At 45.6% G+C, this 22,986-nt stretch overlaps 2 protein-coding genes across 3 annotated transcripts; one reads left to right on the top strand and one right to left on the bottom strand.

Annotated features, from left to right (window-relative positions):
• The first annotated feature begins 25 nt into the window (after positions 1-25).
• On the top strand, positions 26-7,962 carry ccng2 (cyclin G2). 2 transcript variants are annotated; one of them, XM_072372611.1, is made up of 8 exons: positions 26-102; positions 3,500-3,656; positions 3,733-3,870; positions 3,954-4,204; positions 4,720-4,798; positions 4,915-5,013; positions 5,526-5,725; positions 6,961-7,962. In XM_072372611.1, the coding sequence occupies exons 2-8, from the start codon at positions 3,552-3,554 to the stop codon at positions 7,091-7,093; spliced, it is 1,005 nt and encodes a 334-aa protein (XP_072228712.1). In that variant the 5' UTR covers positions 26-102; positions 3,500-3,551; the 3' UTR covers positions 7,094-7,962. The 2 variants fall into 2 exon arrangements, with proteins under 2 accessions (XP_072228712.1, XP_072228711.1); XM_072372610.1 differs by lacking the exon at positions 26-102 and adding an exon at positions 1,551-1,824.
• A 791-nt stretch (positions 7,963-8,753) lies between these two features.
• Positions 8,754-21,820, bottom strand: taf1c (TATA-box binding protein associated factor, RNA polymerase I subunit C). The gene is made up of 15 exons (XM_072372605.1): positions 21,416-21,820; positions 20,805-20,916; positions 19,324-19,373; positions 19,065-19,163; positions 18,914-18,981; positions 18,574-18,827; positions 18,205-18,336; positions 18,012-18,129; positions 16,159-16,230; positions 15,948-16,083; positions 15,743-15,871; positions 15,470-15,659; positions 14,357-14,494; positions 11,749-13,022; positions 8,754-10,531 (listed from the first exon to the last, which is right to left on the bottom strand). Exons 1-15 carry the CDS (start codon positions 21,530-21,532, stop codon positions 10,316-10,318), a joined length of 3,105 nt encoding a protein of 1,034 aa, XP_072228706.1. The 5' UTR covers positions 21,533-21,820; the 3' UTR covers positions 8,754-10,315.
• Between the last annotated feature and the right edge of the window lie 1,166 nt (positions 21,821-22,986).

The following is a 22,986-nucleotide window of genomic DNA, read 5'->3' on the forward strand; positions in this document are numbered from 1 at the left end:
CCTCCCCTGGTCGAGCCTACCTCCTCACTGGATACAGCTACCTGTGTGGTGACACAGCATGTCAGCACATCACATCCGACTCATCTTCTTCATTAAACACAGGTGAGGTCAATCTGCATGGCTTATATAACCAAAGACCAGAGGATTTCAGTCATTTCAGTAGTAAACTATATCTCTGGATGGCTGGTCAGAGTAAACAAGACATTAAAGAGTTAAAGAGTCAATATTAATAGTTACAAATGGACAAAAATGATGGTACTGGATAGCTGCAATACTCAAAATGAACTCTGATTCCTAAACAAAGTCATAAAAGTATCATAAAGTGTTTATCTTGAGCTTTTATGAGTGTAAACAGTCACCGTTTATTTACTGACAAAGTGAAACCAACCCAACATCTCATTTTGACGGAAACCACCTTGAACATCTAAGGGAAAGTCCCTTTTTTACGGGAACTTTGCGGTCCTATAAAAGTCAGGTGTATTACCAAACACCTGACCGTGTTATGAAAAATGAACCAGGCTAATCTCTGGAACGGGGCTAATTTTAAGACTGAGCGTCTCTTCAGATTCGCTAAGCTAACGTGACGCTACGGATATATCTAACATTTTACAGGAAAACAGTTACTGAAAACATAGCTCAGTACTCTCTGTTATCATCAAATAAGGGGTGGGGACCGTAATGTTTAGTAAGACCAAGCTAATACACCACAGAGACATTTAAATGGCTGACTCAGATGCGGGAAGTAGACGGAGCCCGGAGTCTTACCTCCCCTGCGAAGCGGAGAAAACCACAGTTGGGTTTCATCCGGTCGACTCAATTCAAGGAAAAAGAAAGGGGGTTGAATTGAGTACCCGCACTCCGGTTTAGTCGTCCATTGTGGCTTCCATGGCGCAGATTGTTAGGGAAAAGGGATTATCAAAAAATATACAAAAATAAAAGAACGGAAGATAGACAGATACGTCTACTTCCGAGGAGGGGCCCTGGGGAAGAGAGGAAATAGTCCCCGCCCACCTCCAGGCAGAACGGGAGTGCAAAACAATCGCTCATATCCATTATATAGCATATTATGAAATTTATACTGAGAAAGATTACATTTAAAACAGACTCAGTTCCTTTTGTTTGTTTTTTTGGAAACAGTAAAAAAAAACAACGTATGTCAAAATGTATCTGCATGTATTCACATTTACTACACAGACGTACACATGTACAGTAATCAGTAAACATTATTTTAAGCAGGCTACTTAAAAAAAAAATATGTAGAGAGAGAAAAATTAAGCTTAATGTTGTGCTTGTTGAGGACAGTAGATATAAGACTGTCAGAAAGCACTACGTAATGTCAAAATCGCGTCACCATACTGTGTTTTCACGGGCCAATCAACGTATCCCATTTTGGGCGGACTATTTGAACGTCCCCAAATGCTGCTTGCTGATAGGCTAATAGAAACGTCAGTCAATCAGGGTCTTGTCTCATGTAACCTACATTCCGTATTTTCATTACACCGACAACTATCGACGAGTTTAGGCTCGATGGTCAATCTAAGGTCTCAGCGTTGATAATAGTGTTAGAAATAAAGTAAAAAAAGACACCGAAACATGAGCTGAAAGCTTTAATTCGGACCGTTAAACCCGAGAGCAGGCGATAGCTTCTCTTGGACCCAGGCCTGTGATTGGTTGCTACCGTGTGACACCGAAATGTGGGCGTGACCGTTCTGAACATCAACAAAAGAGAGAAAAAGAGAAAGAGGAAAGACGAAAGAAGACCAGAAGGAATAGACGATACAGCTGAAAGAAGAGAAGATATGTGGATATAGCTCGCAAAAACAGGTAAAGTAAACCTTTAAAATGTAATACAACTCTACTCAGATTGGACCGACTTAATTAACTCCATGAATTTACTGAATTAAAGTAGCATTTTTTAAAAATTATTATTATTACTACTACAGTCTTATTCAGAAATGGGAAGAATAGTAAAAATGGTGATAATTAATAGGGTGTTAACTCGGCTATAACACTGAAAAAGAAAAGTACTTTATGTATATTTTCAACTCCTACTTCTCAGGAATGTTTGAAATCCTACTGAAGCAAATTCTCTGGGTCCAATATCGAGAGATATTTGGTACAATTCCTCTAGTTTTCCTTCTTCTCACCGAGGTTATGAATAAAAACAGAAGTAGAAGTGTTTCACATCAGTTTGCACGTACACCTTCGGTCTGATAGCTCGAGCTTTTTCATCTTGGCTGCTGTTTTTCCTTTAATCGCAACTGCATTCAGCAGGTTAAATGACTTAAAGCGCACAGAATCAGTATCTGACACTAACACTGTGCTAATATCTTGCACTGTGAGGTGTTAAATTGGACATTTGCGTCGTACAGCATCATTTGTTTGTCTGATTCAAAGAGCATCCCCTCCCCCCACCCCGACCACAGAGGATTTAAACGTTAGCTGGGAGCTGTTACCGGTAGCTTCTTCGGTTACGGTTAAAAACAGCGTTAAAATGGAGCTTTTCGCTCGTCTGGTTCGTGTTTGGGGAGTTTTAGGTCGTTGCTTGACAAACAAAACCAGGAAAAAAAGCAGTTGTTTTTTCGGTCAGAGGACAGAGAAGGCGTCTACCAGAGGAAACCTGACACCGAAGCCCAGCTGAGGGAAGTGGGCTGGGCTTGGAGCTGTGGCCCCTGTCAGGGCTGAGAGCGACTGCAGGCCAGCCGAGTTAATAACGACTTACACGCTTAAAAAGTTGGGTTTTTACAGTTTACTTTTGCAGGAATTCATTTCTATCGTGAGCCCAAGTGGCTGTTTTGTTGTGTGGTTCCAAAGAGCGTCTTCTTGGTTTAAAAGTGATTATTTTTTATTATATTCTAACTGGAATATGCCAGCAATTAGTGAAGTTATAGCTTTAGCTACAGATGTGATGAAATGACTCAAAAAGGGCCAATAATCTCCAAGCAGATTGTCCTCTTTTTTTAATTTATTTTTGTTGCTTTCTCTGATTTACATTAAAAAAACAAAAGATTGATACTGAAAATACCACAAAAAGGATGATTATTTTTTATTATATTCTAACTGAAATATGCCAGCAATTAGTGAAGTTAAAGCTTTAGCTACAGATGTGATGAAATGACTCAAAAAGGGCCAATAATCTCCAAGCAGATTGTCCTCTTTCTTTATTTTTGTTGCTTTCTCTGATTTACATTAAAAAAAAACAAAAGGTTGATACTGAAAATACCACAAAAAGGAGAAAAAAAGATCAATTATGCATGTCGGTTATGGGTCCTCTGAGTGATATGTATGGTTTTAATTAATTCTAATGGGGGAATTGGAGGGAAAAACCCATCTTCTTCATTGCCAAAGTTCCTCTACTGGGCTCCATGACGGCATTTGTTGAAACGAGAACTGTATTGCACAACAAGTAAAGGAAGTGTGGTCTAAAATCCTGGAAAAAGAAACTGTCCAACAAAAGTGTGACGTGCTGATGCAAACCTGGGCTTTTCTTTTGTTGCAGTGATTTTACTGCGGAAAGAACCAAGATAACCTCCTCCAGTGTCATCTGAGACATGGATGCCGTCAAGCTGATGAAAGAGCTACGGGTGAATTATGAGCAGGAGGCTTATTTTCTTCCTAAAGAGACGGGGCTAAGCCTCATCGAATCCACAGTGCAGGTGAGGACCGGTGATTATATCCAACTGTGCTGTTTCAATCGCAGCTGAGAGTCACCGACTTTATTTTACTTTACAGGGCGACAGTCGAATCTCGGCCAAGTGCAGAGATGCCAAAGTGGAGGACCTGTGGAGTCTTACCAGCTTCTTTGGTTACAGCACACAGACCTTCGTCCTGGCTGTCAACCTGCTGGACAGATTCCTGGCCATGATGAGGGTACGAGAAGCTTTATTCACGTCTTAAAACACACAATTCTTTTCTTAAAGTGTTACTTACGCATCTCTCGTCGCCGCCCTCAGATCCAGCCGAAGCACCTGTCCTGCGTCAGCCTCAGCTGCCTCCACATGGCGGCCAAAGTGACGGAGGAGGAGTGCAACCTGACGCCCACCGACGAGCTCATCCGCATCGGACAGTGCAGGTTCACCGTGTCCGACCTCTGCCGCATGGAGAAGATCGTCGCGGAGAAGCTCGACTTCCAGTCCAAAGCCGTCACTGCCTTAACGTTTCTGCACCTGTACCACCAGATCGCACTTTCCCACTCCACTGACAGGTGAGGCGGCCATGTTTCAGACTGTCCTGCAACGTTTCAGAGCGATTAGTTCCCGTTAACATCTGTTAAAAACCTCCCTGCAGGTGCTTACTAACGCACAACCCATCAGGCATTTTACAGACTTTGCATTGAATAAATGCCGCTTGTTTTGATTGGCTGAGCCTCTTCTCTGCCCCGGCCTGTTTGCCACAGCAGCTAATGTAGGGCAGCAGTCACCGTCTGACTGAAGTGCAGCGATAAGATTTGCTGGCATCGACTCCTTGTGCTTATGTAACCCCGGTGTGTTATTTTCAATCTGCTCAGCTGCACTTTGGTTCAAAAATTCCCATAAAAGCAGTTGAATCTCCAAAGATGGTTGTTTTTCACGTCTTATTAAGCTTATTTTCATAGCTGATGTAACTGCGATGCACGGCGGGAGGTTGTGTGGTTAAACAACCCAACTGACGTGAGAAATAAGGTGGAAAATGAGCAGTTTGTTGAAGATGTGCTGAACCTGAGTGTGTGTGTGTGAACAGGAAGGAGACTCTGAGCCTGGAGAAGCTGGAGGCTCAGCTGAAAGCCTGTCTGTGCCGGATCTCCTTCTCTAAAGCAAAGGTACCGACCGTCAGGCTTGATTACAGCAGCTCAGTCGCTTAGAAATGAGATTTTTTTGTTATTTGACCTGCATAAAATCCACATTAATATCCCTCCATTGTCTTGTGTCCATCCAGCCGTCCGTGCTGGCCTTGTCTCTCCTGAGGCAGGAGATTGAGGCCATTCAGTCGGAGGACATGTTGGAGATAACCGATCACATCCAGACACACCTGAAGGTATGACGCAGTCTGCATAGCAGTTATTACACAACAGCTGCTCCGGGAAGGGAAACTAACAGGTTAAGAAACGCAGTGCCGTGGAAAAATGTTCCATAAGAGAGGCTCAACACTGTGATGAGCTGCAGGGAAAGACCTTTTAAAGGAAAGGAGAAACTAAAAGTATACTTTAGGAGTTGTCTCTTTCATCAGGTGACATTTACCTGGAACAGCTACAAATAAGAGATAATTTTCAGATGCACAGAAGCTCTGCTAACTTTAAACTCCAGCTGAGCTGACTGAAGTCTAAAGTTCAGGCATTACATGACCAGCTGATTGGGTTTCAGGACAGCTCTGAAGCTCCTTCAGCCTGGTTTCTCTTAACCTCCTAACCTAGAAAAGAAACCAGGTGTCCGTTTACAGTGGGAACCTTCAGGAAGTTCAGTAAGCAGTAATTGGATTGTTGTAAATGCACTGTGTGACGGGGGTCAAACGGCTTAACCGACCCGGCTCTGTGCTCGCTTTGGTTTCAGATTGCAGACTGCGAGCTGCTGCTGTGGAGCGAGCAGGTGGCCCGGTGTCTGTCGGACTACGCCTCGCCCGAATGTAGCAAGCCCGACCACAGGAGGCTGCAGTGGATCGTGTCGCGGCGCACCGCCCAGAACCTGCACAGCCACCGCAGCGTCCCCGAGCTGCCCACCATCCCAGAGGGCTGCTGGGACGAGAGCGAGAGGTCAGAGTGCAACTCACACCCAAACACAGCGCCTCCCTCCCCAGCTCAGGTTAAACAAGGTCCGCAGGTAGCTCTGGAGACTCGAATAGTCAGAAGCTGAAGGAAACAGACGCCACACTTAATCCTTTGTCTCTATGGCAACGCTACAATGTTCTGACCACTGCTGGGTCATGTCTGTGTGCAGATGTTGTTGTTAGATCAGCTGGAAACAGCTGTTTTCCTTCCAGACTGTGGGTTAAATGCTCTCAGCGTGTTCCCGAGGCTACGAGCAGTGGAGCAACACTCGGATTACATCAGTGCTGTAACACTGACACACTCAGGGCCTCTCCTATCTTCCATATGAGCCGAGCGTCAGTCACTGTTCACGCCCCTCTGATGCATACAGCCGTTACGTCACGCCTTTATGCAACACGCACGGCTTCATCTGAGGCGTGTGAAGAGATAAGAGGAACAAAACATGAACATTATGATCTTAACTTCCTGATCAACAACCAGCCGACTCTTTAAATACTTTCAGTCTGACGCCATCTGTTTGTGTTGAAGTTCAAGTCAGCTGATTGAAACTGTGACTGATCAGCTGATCGGTCTCAGGGAGAAGTTTTAAACAGCTGAACAGCTTTCCTTTATAAATATATGTAATAATAATAATATATGGGGCTGGATAGAGTAGTGGTATGATTGCCACCTTCCATGTGGGACATCTGGGTTCAAATCCCCTGAAAGGTATTACCTCCAGTAGGGGTCCTTGGGCAAGGCCCCCTTACTCTATCTGCCTATCTGTAAGTCGCTTTGGATAAAAGCTTCTGCTAAATGCATAAATATAACATAAAATATGTGAGAAACATGTTATAAAAACCTACACTGAGAACCAACCAATCTTCTGAGCCTCCACACAGTAAGAATCTTTAGATCTCTGCCAGCAAAAACAGATTTAGCTTCAAATGAGTTCAGTTAAAAAATCTTAACTGAAGCTCGACATGAATGGATTCACCAGGTGAAGCTGAAAAACAACTCAAAGACGCTTTGGATAAAAGCTTCTGCTAAATGCATAAACATAAACATAAATAAATACTTCCGGTGAGTTTTCATCTCAAAGTAAACTGAAGTTAGTCCAACATATCGAGGAGAATGATGTGAAGCATCATGGAAGGAGCCCTTTCATTCGGTCCTTCAGTAGCAGCAGCTGAGAGCGGTTTGACCTCGTTGTACTGACAACATTTGGTCTCTCCCTGCAGTGACGACTCCTGTGAAGACGTGATGAGTTCGGGGGAGGAGTCTCTGAGCAGCTCCCTGGGCAGCGACGCAGAAGGCCCCTTCTTCCCGCTGCACCTCCGTCGCCAAAAGCACCGCCAATACCTCCACGCCTGAAGCCGCTGCTGCCCGCCTCGACTTCTTCACCCGGCGTCTTTAATTTATTGATTTATTAATCTGCTGCCGGTGGAGAAGTGCACAACTGGCAGCTGAGCAGTGCTCCTGGTAGATTTGATAGATCTTTTTTGTAGTTTGTAGAGTCTTTTGGTGCATGATGAGATGTCACATTCCAGGCTACGAGCTTTTCTGGATCTGCAGAGATGTTTGGCAGATAAACTGTGGTCAGCGCTGGTCTTTTAGGTGCTGCAGACGCTGCTGTCTGCTTTCTCAGAAAATGGTTTCACAAGACCCTTTTGCCAAACTCTCTCGTGTTTATTTAATAGACTGTTATGGATCTGATTGTTTTGTATTCAGCATGAAGAGTTGAGCAGCAGCGGTTCTGTCATTTCAGTTTGTTAGAAGCAGAACTGGTTCCAGGAACCTGATGTGCTCAGAGCTGTGCGTTCTGATTGGATAACAGGCCTGAAAACTGCTGCTTTCCTTCTGTTGCAAAGTTTAATTTGCACTTTTTTCTGTTTTAATGGTTTTAATTGCAAGTGTTAAATGGTGGAACTGGAGGCTGAAGGAACACTTTTCCTTCAGAGTGTGTATTTGTGGATGTGTGTGTGCGTATGATGCCGGTTTCATTATAAAGTTGCCAATTGTACGATGTAGCTGAAAACAAACAAAAAAAAGATGTCGTATGGAACAAAAATAATGCTGAAAGAGTGTCAAAAAAATTACAAAACGTCAAAAATGTTCATACAAAAACATGTAAAACTGTAAATGATGTACAAAAAAATACCTGTTAATAGTTCTTTTTTGTAGATATTAAGTTATTTATTCCTTTTTTTGTCACAAACTGAAAAAAGAAAATCTTATAAAAACAAATGACTATTTTTTAAAAACTGTTGTCTTGGTTTCTGTCTTTTAGAAATAAATTTATCCCTTTTAAAGATGACGAAAACACACGGTTCGACACAAATGACGATATTTGTTTCAGCCAAGAACTCCCCCCTCAGATCTCTCACAGGAGTGACTTTGGGACCAAATTAAACCGGTTAAAGGGGATAGAAGACACCCTGGTCCATAAGGATGGGAACTGTTAATCATTTAGCCATTTTGGTTCCATTTCCCATGTCGATTCGGTTCCTTATCGAGTTGAAAATAGTACAAACAGCTTTGGTTGCAGTAAATTTCAACTGAATCATAAGCTGCATTCGGACACAGATGTTCTAAGAACCTCCCACCTCTAATTTTTAAACTTAAAAACACTTTGCTCAACTAAAATGCCACATTTTCATAAAACTGCTAAACTTACAATGATCGTGCCTATGCTGATGTGTTGTTTTTACTCTCAGTGTCAGAGTGAGGCTGTTGATTAGAGCAGGAAGACATTTATTCACATTATTGCACCAGTTCAACCAGCCTGACTGTCCATCAAAACAGGAGGACAAATAATAGTTGATAAAACATTTAGAACAGCCTCTTTCGTGTGTTTCTGGCACATTGATGTTACATTTAAAAATTTGTATAAAACTAATGTGAACATGTGAACATGTAGATTTCTACATAATGTGTTTATTCCCCCCACCGGGGAGACAGGGTACCCCCTGCAATGAAGCACCAATCGGACAGAGACCTTCTAAGAACTCAGTTCTAAGACCTGTCCTTCCCCAGAGGAACCGTTTCATTTTACATTCCCACATGAGTCGGGGGCCTCGACAGGGACTGATGTGACGCAGCCGTCTGCCACAGACGTGTTACTTTAGCACCACTCAGCAACAAAACAGAACCCGGGAAAAGCAAGGAGAGAAGGAAACAACAGCACCAAGAAGCTAACATGGAGAGCGAGGAGGCCACCGTGTTCATGGTCTGCATGGCGGTGATATTAATCATGGACGATCACATCAGGCGTCTAAGATGGAGGCTGGAAGAGCGCACAGCGAGAGTCAGGAGACGGAGAATCCAGCAGCGGGCGATACTTCTTCGTTTCATGGAGGAAAGAAGGAGAGCAGAGCGCCGCAGACAAAGGAGACGAAGTTTAACTTATTAAACAGGCGCCGGTTGGGTCCGTGTCGTATGAGGAAACATTTCAGACAAGGGGCGGAGCTACAGCCACCAAACACCTACGTCATGTTCCTGTGGAGCCCAGAAAAGACCCTGAAGGAGCTGAAATGGTTCCAGGAACTGAGGGCCGTGGTCCCTAGTTCCTGTATGTCCGAATGTCCCTATTCCTGAAAAGGTTCTAGGAACTGCAAAAGGTTCCTACAGTGGGAATGAGCCTCATGTGACATAAAATACAATCGCAATGATCAACTCTTCGAGAACTGGTTCTCTAGTCCCGTCCCAACTGGTCCAACAACCTTTGGGATCTTATTACCACCAGCAGCACCACCCAAATGGCTTCAAAAGCCTGTTTGTTAGATGAATTAAATTCTTTATTTATCCTAAAGGGAAATTCTAATAAACCCCGTTTGGTCCAAGCTGAAGGCTCAGTTCCTCCTTTTGTTTGTCGGCCTGCAGAAAGAGACCCAAAAACAACCAAAGCTCTTCATTTCTGCTCAGGTGGCTTCAGACTCGGTTCAGTGCTGCTGAAACCGGGGTCCAGATCACTTTGTAAGGAGCACCAAGGTTTTGTTTTGACTGGTTTTATTGATACGAGTTCAGTTCTGTTAGAAAAATAATCCACAGCAGTGAAAGAGGTCCATAAACACACCGACTTGTGTTTTAAACCAAATACTTCAGTCCAACAGCTTTAGAGAAAAGAAACGACTGAATGATGAAAATGATGATTACCTGAGAGATGCTGCTCAAATGAAGGAAATAAATAAATAAATGAAGTTTAAAGTTAAAAACTCCCTCTAATCATTAAGATTTTATTCAGGAGAACTTCTCTGAAATCAGCCAGCTGACAGGAACAGGATCATTAAATAAGAATCCCTTCATTCCTCACCTCTGGTAAACTCAACCTTTGACTAAACTGGAAAGCTTTCATCATGAGTTCAAGCTGCCAAATCAACTCAGACGGACACATATCAGCAAACAAAGACACGAGAAAGGAACACGCCACAGTCCTACCACGCCGGCCGCCGCGAATCCTCTTCAACCTCCGACTGTATTCAGAGACAGAAGTCGTCTCCTGATCCTTCTTCATCGAGCATCACTTCACCGTCCTCCTCGGTTCGATCCATCTTACAAATCCAGGAAGATAAATCCCAAACAATACAATCACAACGATCAAAATCCCATGCGAGACTTCTTCTTGGGCTGCGACGACTGCGAAGGTCCCGGCCGAGCCTGTGAACCCAGGGAGGGGGACAGCGTCTGAGAGAAACCACGGACCGTGGACAGAGCCCCCCGGGGAGTTTTCACGAGGACAGACTGGGAGCTGCGGAGCCCAGAGGACGAGGCCGCTGCAGGTGAATGTGGCGGGTCGGTCTGGGCTGGGTCCTCCTTGAAAGAGACACAGAGAGCCATAAAATTACAAACTTTAGTTTGTCTGTCAGCATTAAAATCATCCACTCAAATGTTGAAATGTCTTGTATTTACGGTTTAAAAGTAAGGGTGCAACGATTAGTCGATGTTGTCGACAAAAATCGATAACATAATTAGTCGCTGACAATTCAATTGTCGATAATTGTCGGTTATGTCATCATGTCTTTTTCACGCTGTCCAGCTGAACGTCATTTTTCGTATGGAGTGAGTCATCTCACTTCCCTCCTATCTCTGCTTAGAGACGCATGCGCATTACGGTAAATAATAGCGGAGATGAAACAGTGAAATGCTGCGGCTGAATGATCGTCCTCTTGTCCAAAAGTGTCCAGGGTCTGGGAGCATTTCACCTTCAACACCCAGAAAAAATAGATTAGCTGCAACATTTGAAGAGGAAGCAGGTTGGAGCTCTGGGAGACGCGGACTCACCATGGTAAGATATTTAGCTTGTTAGCGTAGCCTGCTAGCTATAAATAAGCGGAGTTGTCTTGGATTTTAACATTAAAGTGCAACATTAAAACTGTATTATTCAGCTTCACAGTCCTAAGTTACAACCAGGCTGTATTCTTTTTCACTTTTTGGTATTTATTTGACTGTTGGTGCATTACAGCCGCACTCTTAGCATTTTCAGTTCATGTTAAAAGTCAGGATAAAATATGGCTTGAATGTATCCGTTTTCAGTTTTAATTAGCAATTAACCGATTACTCGATTAATCGTTTCAATAATCGACAACTACTCGAAGTTAGTTGCAGCCCTAATTCAAAATAGCACAGTTTGCCTGCTCGTTGTTCATCATTTGAGTGAAGAGGGAGCGACAAGCTGCCGACTGAGCTGACAGCAAAATGATGAACGGCAGCATTTTAATGGCTCCCACCTGCTGGGTCATCTGTGCGTGTTACGTTTCAATAAGTTCGGTTTGGAGCGTTCAGCCTGGCTGTAAAACATCTGTTTAATCAACACTGGTGCCACACGCCCTGAAACCAGGTGTGAGAGATGTTCACACCTGGTTTCAGCTGACGTGTCACAGCCAATCACAGCGAGGAGCAGGTGTGTTGACAACAGAAACAGCGTGTGAGTGTTGTTTTTTAAAGCTGGAGAAGTAACTGCTCCCTGCGTTCACTCCCCAAACGGGACAGATGTGAGTTTAGGACCAACATCTGGAGCACTTCAGTCTTACCTGTGCTGTAAACAGAGAGCCGAGGTGGTCCTCCGCAGGCCGTTTGGTCCTCCTCTGACTGGCTGTTGTGGCCCCAGGGCTTTGCGCCTGGGACGGCGGGAGGGTATGGCGCCCGTTGGGCGTCTGCGGCTCGCTTCTTTTGTACGTTCGCGGCGTGCTGGCTGGGCTGGGAGCTGGAGAGTCGGACTGAACGGTGGAAGGTGTCGCTGTTCTTCGATTCTCATGCTTTAAACTACTCTCCAGCTGGGACAGCACCCCGCCGCCGTCTGTGTCTGACCACGCCCCTTGACTTGTTGCAGAGGACCACCCCGTGGAACTGGAGAAATCGTCCAGCGCTGACTGGTAGCTGACAGACGAGGTGAAGCTCCCGCTCAGCTCCAACCGCTGGCCGGCGGCTCTCTTGGCCTCCTTCTGCCGCCTCCTCCTCCTCCTCAGATCCTCCAGCTTACTCTGGTGGTTCAAGCCCAGCTGCTCCTCCCACCACTCCAGCCACGCCTTCTCGCCCTGCCAGGACAGCGTCAGCCGCTGGCTCAGAGGGTCCGTCCAGGCGTCTGTGTCCACCGGGTGAGGCACCGGCTCCACGCCTGCAGCCCCGGCTGAGGCGGCGCCGTTAACCAGCAGCGAGCGTTTGGACATGCATGACTTCAGGGCTCGCCTCAGGTTTTCCACGCTCTCCTCCTCTGAAGCAGCTCGTTCATCACGGTGAGACAGACGCAGCAGGCCTTTGCTTCTGATGGTGAAATGCTGAAGGCTGCGGGGCTTCTTCTCACTACTTTTCCGTATTAGTATCTGAAGCCAACGCTTCCACGCCGCCGAGGTGTTTTTGCTGAGCTTCACTGCAGTTTGCTGCTGAGAGCGACACTCATCTGCTGCCACATCTCCATCTTTCATGCCTGCATCCAATCGCCTCCTGCTCTCCGCCTCTGAACCCGCAGAGGAAGAAACGGCGGATCTGCTCAGCCGTGGTTGTTCTTTTTCTGGCGTCTCGACACCAATCGTCGCCTCCTGAGTCGGCCCGATCGCGTCCTCGCAGCCCGGCGTGTCCGATGCAACCAGCTGAGCCTCTGGTGGAGGCTGCTCTGCGGCTTTTCTCTGCACAAAGAGCTTTTTGGCTCGTTGGTTCTCTGCAGCTGGACCTCCAGATGTGTCCCGGTCCGGCAGCTTGTGCTCCAGGATCTGGTAGAAAATGTCTCCTGCCTCTGTAAGCTGTAAGATGCACATGGACTCTCCACTGCTGGCTCCTCTTCCTGCTTTCCTCTGGATACACGTCACACCTGACAACACATGCAAAAAACTGTGAATGCAGTGAGCTGATTGGTAACAGCAGGAAAGCCAAAAGCTTTTTGGTTCTGTGTCTCCGTTTTCAGTGACAGGAAACAGTTTATAACTGACAGAAGTTAACTTCTGACTGGTTTGTAGACCAGTGATGAGGTCACTCTGGATGACATCACCTCGGTTTCCGGGGAAACCAGGTTCCAGGGAACCTCGAAGGTTATTTTTGACTTGGGTAGAAAAAAAAAGTCTTGGATCATCATCTATCACTTAAATAATGTCGTCAGGTTGTTCTGAAATGTCTTTAGAGGGAATCCAGCTGATCTGAAACCCTGCAGCCAGAGTTCTGCTGAGAACTAACAGCAGAGATCATGTTTCTCCAGTTTTAGCTTCTCTTCATTGGCTCCCTGTTAAATTCAGAATAGAATTTAATATTCTTCTCCTCACATATAAAGCTCTTAATGACCGAGCTCCATCATATCTTAAAGATCTCACAGTTGGATATTTCCCCAACAGAGCACTTTGCTCTCAGGCTGCAGGTTTCCTTGTGGTTCCCAGAGTTTCTAAAAGCAGAATGGGAGGCAGAGCCTTCAGTTATCAGGCCCCTAAAAGCAGAATGGGAGGCAGAGCCTTCAGTTATCAGGCCCCTAAAAGCAGAATGGGAGGCAGAGCCTTCAGTTATCAGGCCCCTCTCTGTGGAACCAGCTGCCAGTTTGGCTTCAGGAAGCAGACACCCTCTCTACCTTTAAGATCAGGCTGAAACTTTCCTTTCTGATAAAGCTTATAGTTAGGGATGGCTCAGGTGAGCTAAAGCAGTCATTAACTTCTCAGCTACAAAAAGATCTGAACAAAAAACCCTGAATCTTTAATCTAAAAAGGACTTATTTACATTAAATAGACAGAATTTCACAATAATAATGTATTAAATGACAACAGGAAAGGCGTAATGTGGACAGAATTATTGAAACTACAGCTTCCTTTCACCCTCTTCCAGCGTTTCAGCCCATTGTTGAGTTCTCTGGTGGGTAAACGTTCCCTTCTGGGTAATTCTCACTGCTTTTACTTAGTTTGCAGACAGTTTGCTGCTTTAAAATCCATCAGACTAGACTCAAACGTGCTCCACATTTTACATTTTGTCTTCTAAAAACATGATCTGGATCCTCAATAAGGCTGCTGTTGCATTTCTTTGGCAGAAACAGACCCATTAAGCCCATTAAAACCGCTCTGCTCCAATAAAATCAAATCCTGACTTCATAACTGCAGTGTCCAATTAGACCATCGTGTGGCTCTGAGCTGTGCACGTGAATGTACCGACTGTGCACGTGTCCACTGTTACCTGCAGCAGGCGCAGACAGTCTGTTGGTGGTGGTGTCCAGCCGGTGAGGGATCTGAACCGGGAGATGTTTCAGACTGCCTTTAGGTGTGAGAAGAGCCTGAGGAGGACCTCGACTGAAACAGGGCTGCAGTCTGCCGCCTGAACCACAAGGAAGGGGTGTTACAGATTATTAAAGGGGAACTCCGGTGTTTTTAAACCTTATTTCTGGCATGAAATACGTTCATCTGCTCACTGAGAACAGTTTGGTGAAAGTCGGCGTCCTTCAGAAGATATTTAGATAACTGGAGATCCATATAACGGAGTGAACGGGGCTTAGAGGATGCAGCCTCTAAATAAGGCATTATCTGTCTTTATTTCACCAATACTTTAAGAAGAATGAATGAATGAACGTGTGCTATAGCTCTGTTAGCTCATAGCTGCTGTTATGTGGCTACTTGCAGCTATAGGAGAGCTAACGGAGGGATTTCTACACAGGCACTCTACTGGGACCACTTCATCCACACGCCCCCCTGCAGCACAGCTTATTCACTCCGTGCTCTGTGACAGTCGGCTAACTTCACACAGAGTTTGCTGCTGATAGTTTTGTGCAACATGGCAGGATATTTATCAGATTTTGACGACGTGGACGACGACTTTGAGTAAGATGGACGTTCTTACCGGAGTGAATAAACTGTGCTGCAGCGGCGGGCATCGATGATGTCATCCCAGTAGACAAAAGCCCTCTATAAGCCCCCCGATAGCCGCCAATAACAACAACACAGCAGCTATGAGCTAACAGAGCTATAGCACACGTTCATTCATTCATTCTTCCCTAAAGTATTGGTGAAATAAAGACAGATAATGCCTTATTTAGAGGCTGCATCCTCTAAGCCCCGTTCACTCCGTTATATGGATCTCCAGTTATCTAAATATCTTCCGAAGGACGCTGACTTTCACCAAACTGTTCTCAGTGAGCAGATGAACGTATTTCATGCCAGAAATAAGGTTTAAAAATACCGGAGGTCCCCTTTAACAGAAAACTAAGAGCTCTTACAGGTGGACCAGGCCCAATACCTTAGAAGTAAGTTAGAATCTAAATTCATCAAACTCCGCCCACGTCCTCTTTCCACTGACCTGAGTACTGAAGCAGGGTGACTTCCTGAGACCTGTGGGAGCCCAGCAGGACCTTATCGGTCCTCGTTTCGCCCGCCGCTGCATCCGAGCCCGGGATCATGTGAGCAAAAACGGGCGGAGACTGCATCATGTGATCGCACTTGAGCATTGGAACACAGGGGAAACGCTCGTCCATGATGTAGGCCGAGTACTGGAGGACAAACAGATGGTGGGAGCTGTGACATCACCCGCCTAAAACTACGACTTTCAACCAAATCTCCGTGTTTTAAGCACCTGCGTGGTGACGAGGTGATGGAAGGCGTGAATATCTCCCAGATATCGGGTCAGGATGAGTCTCTCCCCCCTCCGGCACTCCGAGGAGCTGCTGATCCGAAACAGCGTGTGACCAGAGCACGGACTCACCTGCAGGCGACAGGAAGTCAGCAAAGATCAAGACCACCTGACGTTTCTGGGTAATAAAACATCCCGTTTTACTCACCCTCATGTCTGTGAGCTCCACTCCGGTCCGGTCCGCGTACAGCATCACCCTCGGGTGAGCAGAGAACTCGCACCATCTCCATGGCGACTTGGCATTGAAGTACAGGTTGCTGTGCTCCAGCCGGACCTTCTGCATCCTGATTGGGAAGAAGAAGCTTTTTATCTCAGCTGCTAATTAAACTTCCTGTAAGTCAGCAGAAGGACTTCCTCACCCTTTTCCCACAGTCCACAGGTTTGCGGCGCCGCTCTCACTCGCCACCAGAACTTCACCCAAAACATGAGGACTGAAACCAGGAAGCAGAGCATATTAGCGCAGCATGTTTTCCTCAGATGGGAACTTTCCTCCCGTTCTTTAACCAGGTCCGGTTCCCTGAGAACCGGACCTGAGATGTAAGATATTTTCCTAACAGAGCACTTTGCTCTCAGGCTGCAGGTTTCCTTGTGGTTCCCAGAGTTTCTAAAAGCAGAATGGGAGGCAGAGCCTTCAGTTATCAGGCCCCTAAAAGCAGAACAGGAGGCAGAGCCTTCAGTTATCAGGCCCCTAAAAGCAGAATGGGAGGCAGAGCCTTCAGTTATCAGGCCCCTAAAAGCAGAATGGGAGGCAGAGCCTTCAGTTATCAGGCCCCTAAAAGCAGAATGGGAGGCAGAGCCTTCAGTTATCAGGCCCCTAAAAGCAGAATGGGAGGCAGAGCCTTCAGTTATCAGGCCCCTAAAAGCAGAATGGGAGGCAGAGCCTTCAGTTATCAGGCCCCTAAAAGCAGAATGGGAGGCAGAGCCTTCAGTTATCAGGCCCCTAAAAGCAGAATGGGAGGCAGAGCCTTCAGTTATCAGGCCCCTAAAAGCAGAATGGGAGGCAGAGCCTTCAGTTATCAGGCCCCTAAAAGCAGAATGGGAGGCAGAGCCTTCAGTTATCAGGCCCCTAAAAGCAGAATGGGAGGCAGAGCCTTCAGTTATCAGGCCCCTCTCTGTGGAACCAGCTGCCAGTTTGGCTTCAGGAAGCAGACACCCTCTCTACCTTTAAGATCAGGCTGAAACTTTCCTTTCTGATAAAGCTTATAGTTAGGGATGGCTCAGGTGAGCCTGAAACATCCCATAGTTCTGCTGCTATAGGCCCAGCCTGCTGGGGGACCTCATCTGTCACACCTTTCCTCACTTTGCTCTTTTTCCTCCTGTTTAATTTCTCAAATGATTTTATGTCCATGTGACATTATTGTGGTCATTAACTTGTGTTTCCCTGTTCCAGCAGGTATCCTTTGAATGGCGTTATGGTGTTTTTCCCCCCTCTTTTCCCTCTTTTCTGTCTTCTCAAACCCCAGCTGGTCGAGGCGGATGGACACCCTTCCTGGTTCTGGTTCTGCCAGAGGTTTCTTCCTGGGTCTGGTTCTGCCAGAGGTTTCTTCCTGAGTCTGGTTCTGCCAGAGGTTTCTTCCTGGTTCTGTCAGAGGTTTCTTCCTGGTTCTGGTTCTGCCAGAGGTTTCTTCCTGGGTCTGGTTCTGCCAGAGGTTTCTTCCTGGTTCTGGTTCTGCCAGAGGTTTCTTCCTGAGTCTGGTTCTGCCAGAGGTTTCTTCCTGGTTCTGGTTCTTCCAGAGGTTTCTTCCTGGTTCTGCCAGAGGTTTCTTCCTGGTTCTGGTTCTGCCAGAGGTTTCTTCCTGGTTCTGGTTCTGCCAGAGGTTTCTTCCTGGTTCTGGTTCTGCCAGAGGTTTCTTCCTGGTTCTGGTTCTGCCAGAGGTTTCTTCCTGGTTCTGCCAGAGGTTTCTTCCTGGTTCTGGTTCTGCCAGAGGTTTCTTCCTGTTAAAGGGAGTCGTTCCTTTCCACAGTCCCTCAGGCTCAGGACGGGAGATTGGACTGAAGACAAGTTTCGGTCCAATCTGTTGGTTTCCTTAGCTACGATATTATTTTTGAATTGGCTCCATATGAATTAATTGGATTATGATTACAATGAATTGAATTCCAATTGGCTTGAATTGGACTTTATTACTTAAGTGCCTTGAGATGATATTTGTTGTAATCTGGCGCTTTATAAATAAAGTTGAACTGAACTGAACTCCTCCTGGGGGTCACTCACCTGACGGAGACGCAGGTCGTAACCTCGCCGCTGTTGATCACCTGCAGCAGACGCGGTTCCCGTCTTTCACTGAACCTCCAAACGCCGCAGAAGTGATCCGACCGCACCGCCACACAACCTGCAAACGGCACCGTTAAAAGCCAACCCGGCGTGGAGAAGTCCCTGAATCCTTTTTAACATCCCGCCTTCTTACAGTCGTCGAAGAGTGCGGAGCAGCTGATCTGTCTGACGGGGGCTTTGAGCTGGAAGCTGACCGGGTCGCTGCTGCTGGCCTCCACGCAGGAAGAAGTCCTGCTGTGCTGCTGCAGTGCCACCTTGTGGAAGTCTGAGGTACTGCGTTAAGAATTAGAACGAGCAGGAACAGAGCAGCAGAGATGAGCCTCTGCTTCATATGACAGTGTGTGGCTGCTATCTGTTATACAACCCATGTTTACTCATTTGTTGTGAATTATTTAAGACATAACTGAACTATTTCAGCACAAAACATTCAAACTGGTAGGACAGAGATTTCGGGGTCTAAAAAAACCTAAAACTTCAGTGTTTGACGTGATCTGCAGGATACAGAGGCGGTCCAGTCCCTGCCCTCCAGGATAGAGGAGGCAGCCGTGCTGAGAGGTGCTGCCCCCGCCCTCTGAGAATGGGACGAAAGCTAGAGCGCCCCCGGTGGCTGCTTCACAGAACTGCACGCGGTCCCTCTGCTCCTGCAGCTCCTTGTACAGCAGCGAGCTCAGGAGCTCCGTGGGGATGTCCGGCACCACGCTCGACAGCAGGCTGCAGTACCGGGTCATGGTTGTGGAGCGGTACACCTGCTGGCATCTGGGAGGAAAGCACGACACAGTGAGACGAAACACAAAGCCCACGGATGCTGTTCAGCAAAGCTGGCCACAGAATGCTCGCCTCACACATTCAGCTTCAGCACATCCAGGTGGTTTTTTATCCTCCACATGCTGACAGAATCCTGCCGATGTCTCTGAAAGAGAAACATTTATTCATTTGATGCTTCTGGTCAACTTCTTATTCATCATCCAATGAAATCCCTGCGGCCGAACTCACCTCCTTCCTCTTTCCAAACTGGAAGTTGAAGTTTTCACCCAGAATGTCACTCATGCTCCCAAAGGCGTCTTGGCAGTGATCTGTGAAGAAGTTCTGCAGCTAAATACAGAACGGCAGCCAGAGAAGAGGTGAGTGGCTGCAGAGCTCCGCTGATGTGACCGTTATACGAACAAAAGGCACGAAGTAAACCAGACCGTACTAAAAAAAATTATATCCGTCTTAAATCTGAGACTTTTAATGAATTGAAACATTTCCTCACATGTTTTGTGGCATCCAGTGGATCTGGAGGCTGCAAATGTCCAAGGAAAGCTGGAAAATAAATACATTTAAGCACATATAAAATCAACTAAACATCAAATATACAGGAAAAGACATTCAGCAGATGTATTCAGGAGGAATATTAACCCCTAACCCCTCTGGAGCCTCTTTTTTTCTCCTCCAAACAGCACATTTGGAGTTATTTGTAGGCTGGGAAATCATTGTGGAGTCAGTAAGAGTAAACTGTGTGCTCTGAAAGTTACGTGATCAGCTAGGTGAGAAAGAAAGTGATCTTGCTTCAAATTAAGGGTGCAACGATTAGTCAAGTTGTCGACAAAAATCGATAACATAATTAGTCGCAGACGTATTTAAATGTTGATAATTGTCGGTTACGTCATCACACGTCTTTTTCACGCTGTCGAGCTGAACATCATTTTTCGTACGGAGTGAGTCATCACACTTCCAACCTATCTCTGCTTAAGAGACGCATGCGCGTTACGGTAAATAATAGCGGGAGATGACCTGTAGAAACAGTGAAATGGCTGCGGCTGAATTATCGTCCTCTTGTCCAAAAGTGTCCAGGGTCTGGGAGCATTTCAGCCTCAACACCCAGAAAAAAAAAAGATTACCTGCAAGTTTTGTAAAGCCGAGCTCACGTATCACGGGAGCACGTCTGTCATGCACGAGCATTTGAAGAGGAAGCAGGTCGGAGCTTTGGGAGACTCGCCATGGTAAGATATTTAGCTTGTTAGCGTAGCCTGCTAGCTATCAATAAGCGGAGTTGTCTTGGATTTTAACATTAAAACTGTATTATTCAGCTTCAGTCCAAAGTTACAACCAGGTTGTATTCTTTTTGACTTTTTGGTATTAATTTGACTGTTGGTGCATTACAGCCGCACTCTTAGCATTTTCAGTTAATGTTAAAAGTCAAGATGAAATATGGCTTGAATGTATCCTTTTTCAGTTTTAGATCGTTTTAATTATTAATTAACCGATTACTCGATTAATCGTTTCAATAATCGATGACTAATCGACTATCAAAATAGTCGTTAGTTGCAGCCCTATTAGCTACAGCTAACAGGTAGCTACAGCTGCAGCTACAGCAGCCGAAGCACTGCTGAACCACAGCAGACACATGCTATTATTGAGCTATATCACACTTTCTTTCCTCTTCTGATGCTGTCAGAGGAGTTCAGTGTCTTAGAAAGCAAACTGGGTGTGAACACAAAGTCTCACGAACAGTTCAGAGGGCTTTTCTTTTCTGTTGAAGCCCTCGGATCACGATTGTTTGACCAGACTGTGGTTAGATCGTGTCATCGCAGGATGCTGTAAGCTGATGTTTCAGTGAATTCAGTAGTTTGACACTTTTATATTATCTTATTAAATTCTGCTGTATTTCATTGCGTTTACTGTTATTTTATTGTTTTGTACTTATTATTTTCTTTGACCCTGTGTCTGAAACAAAACCGGCAGGAGACTCACCAGTTTTGGGAGACAGGAGTGGGACGGGCACGGGCTCCGTGTGACACCAAGTCTCCCCTCGAGCTTCGTGTCTGGACATAATTTTCCAGCTGGAGAGGGGACCGGGGCCTCCCTGAAACCACAAAATACACCAAACAGTAACCAAATCTGACAAATACAGGCAACCCTAAGCTGTGAACACCCGCAAACAGTAAAACTGTAACTTCAGCAGGATCTTGACCGGATTATAAGACACTGAGCGTTGTTTTTCAGCCAAAGTCAGATGCTGCAGCAGCGGTTAATGCAAGCTGGTGAACAGAAAACTGGCTGTAATAATAGTAAAATGTGATGTTGTGTTCTGAACCCATTTGTAAACACCAGATCATACTTTTTGGAGTTTCTTTAAAACGGGTTTTCTTCTTAGTCTGAATTCATTATAGGCTTTGGGCCACGTGTTGGGTTTTTTTAAGTCCCCACAGCACGAGTAAAATAAGGAGAAGCATGAAAACTTAATGACAAAATGTACTCATGGCAAGCCACTTTGACATAGGACAGCACAATTGAGACTTTTAATCGACTCACACCCATTATAATGTATAACTGGTCCTGCATTGAACTCCCAGCTCACCCACCTGCGGTGTTACACTGTCATAACAGCCCCAGGACCCGGCGGAGTGTTTAAGGACCAAGTCCGGTGGTCCGTGGTCATAAAACGACGGGAAAAGTTGATGAGGAAACTGGTAATCCATCCTTAACGTATTATGGTAACTGTGAACAGCTCAAATAAGCGTCGCTTTTCCCGAGCTCCCTGTGTGGGAACAAGTCTGGGCATGTTTCACAGCTGAGCTAACGTTAGCTCGCAGCCCAAATCGCTTAGCTAGCACGAGTAGAAACGACTTTCCTCCAAAAAACATCGTGGCACGCGTTTAGTAACGCTCGTATGTCCACATTGCTACAGTGTCAGCAACCCCCACCAAAAAGAAACCAAAATGTGGTTATCTGAAGCCTCGCTGAATAACCAAACACGTGTTTCAGCTTCATCGTTAAACGGAAGTGACGTTCTAAAACAACACCGGTAACTTCCGGTGTTTTTCTTCGCTAAGTGACAGTGACCACAGATATGTTATTGATTTTCCTTTCTGTTCACGTCATTCCAACGACTTGTATGAGTTTATTACAGAATAACACATTCTTCAATCATTGGAAAACATTTGGCTTTGGATTTTTTTTGTAAACCCATTAAAACTTAATACTCTAATGGCAATAGTTCTATCAAAATTAGATAGATTTCACGTGAAAAAAAGTCCCTTCCCACCAAATTTATTTTTACTCTTTACCCAAATTGCTAATCTTGCAACTCATATTTCTAACAGTGCTGAGGAATCATTACAGCTGGTAAGGAGCCACCGTTTGTCTAATGAATGCAATCCAAAGTCCTGCTGCTCTCGCTGTGATTCATCACCTCTCTGAAGCCTCTGTTTATGCCCACGTCTAAAAATCAGTTAGCAATTAAATACTGCACAACAAATGCTATCTGTAACATTCCTGTTGAACAAGAAGTCACATAATTAGGACTTTTACAAAGACCAAAAGGTAAGATCTTCTTCAAATTTGATTCCAGTTATACAGAAAACTAAAAAAACAACAACCAGTGGCTGCAAAGGGATTCATCTCTGAAAGGCCTTTGTTTTATATTTACAATTGTATTCGTAATGTTGGCAAACTAAAAATCTGTCACTTTCCTTTGACAGTTGGGTTCAAAGTGGGATTCTAATGGTGGGTCAGCTGGTTAACAGAGACGGACGATTACTCACTTACAATGACTTCCTTTCACTGTGTAATTTTCCAGTCACTCCCAAAGAATTCTCAACAGTACAATCCAATTTAGGGTCGCAAGCGAGGCTGGAGCCTATCCCAGCTGTCTTTGGGCGAGAGGCTGACTACACCCTGGACAAGTCGCCAGTCCATGACAGGGCCACACAAGAGACAAATGAGACAAACAACCACACTCACTCCTAAGGACAATTTAGAGTCACCAACTGAATCTGTGCGGCTATCGGGGGCCTTATAGAGGCTTTCTACACACTCGTCTACTGGGATGACGTCATCGACGCCCGCCGCCGCAGCACAGCTCATTTACTCCGGTAAGGAAGTAAGGACGTCTGCCAATAACAACAACACAGCAGCTATGAGCTAACAGAGC

The sequence above is a fragment of the Leuresthes tenuis genome, unplaced genomic scaffold (genome assembly GCF_036924035.1).
Source record: "Leuresthes tenuis unplaced genomic scaffold, fLeuTen1.0.hap1 SCAF_19, whole genome shotgun sequence".
Taxonomy (NCBI): domain Eukaryota; kingdom Metazoa; phylum Chordata; class Actinopteri; order Atheriniformes; family Atherinopsidae; genus Leuresthes; species Leuresthes tenuis.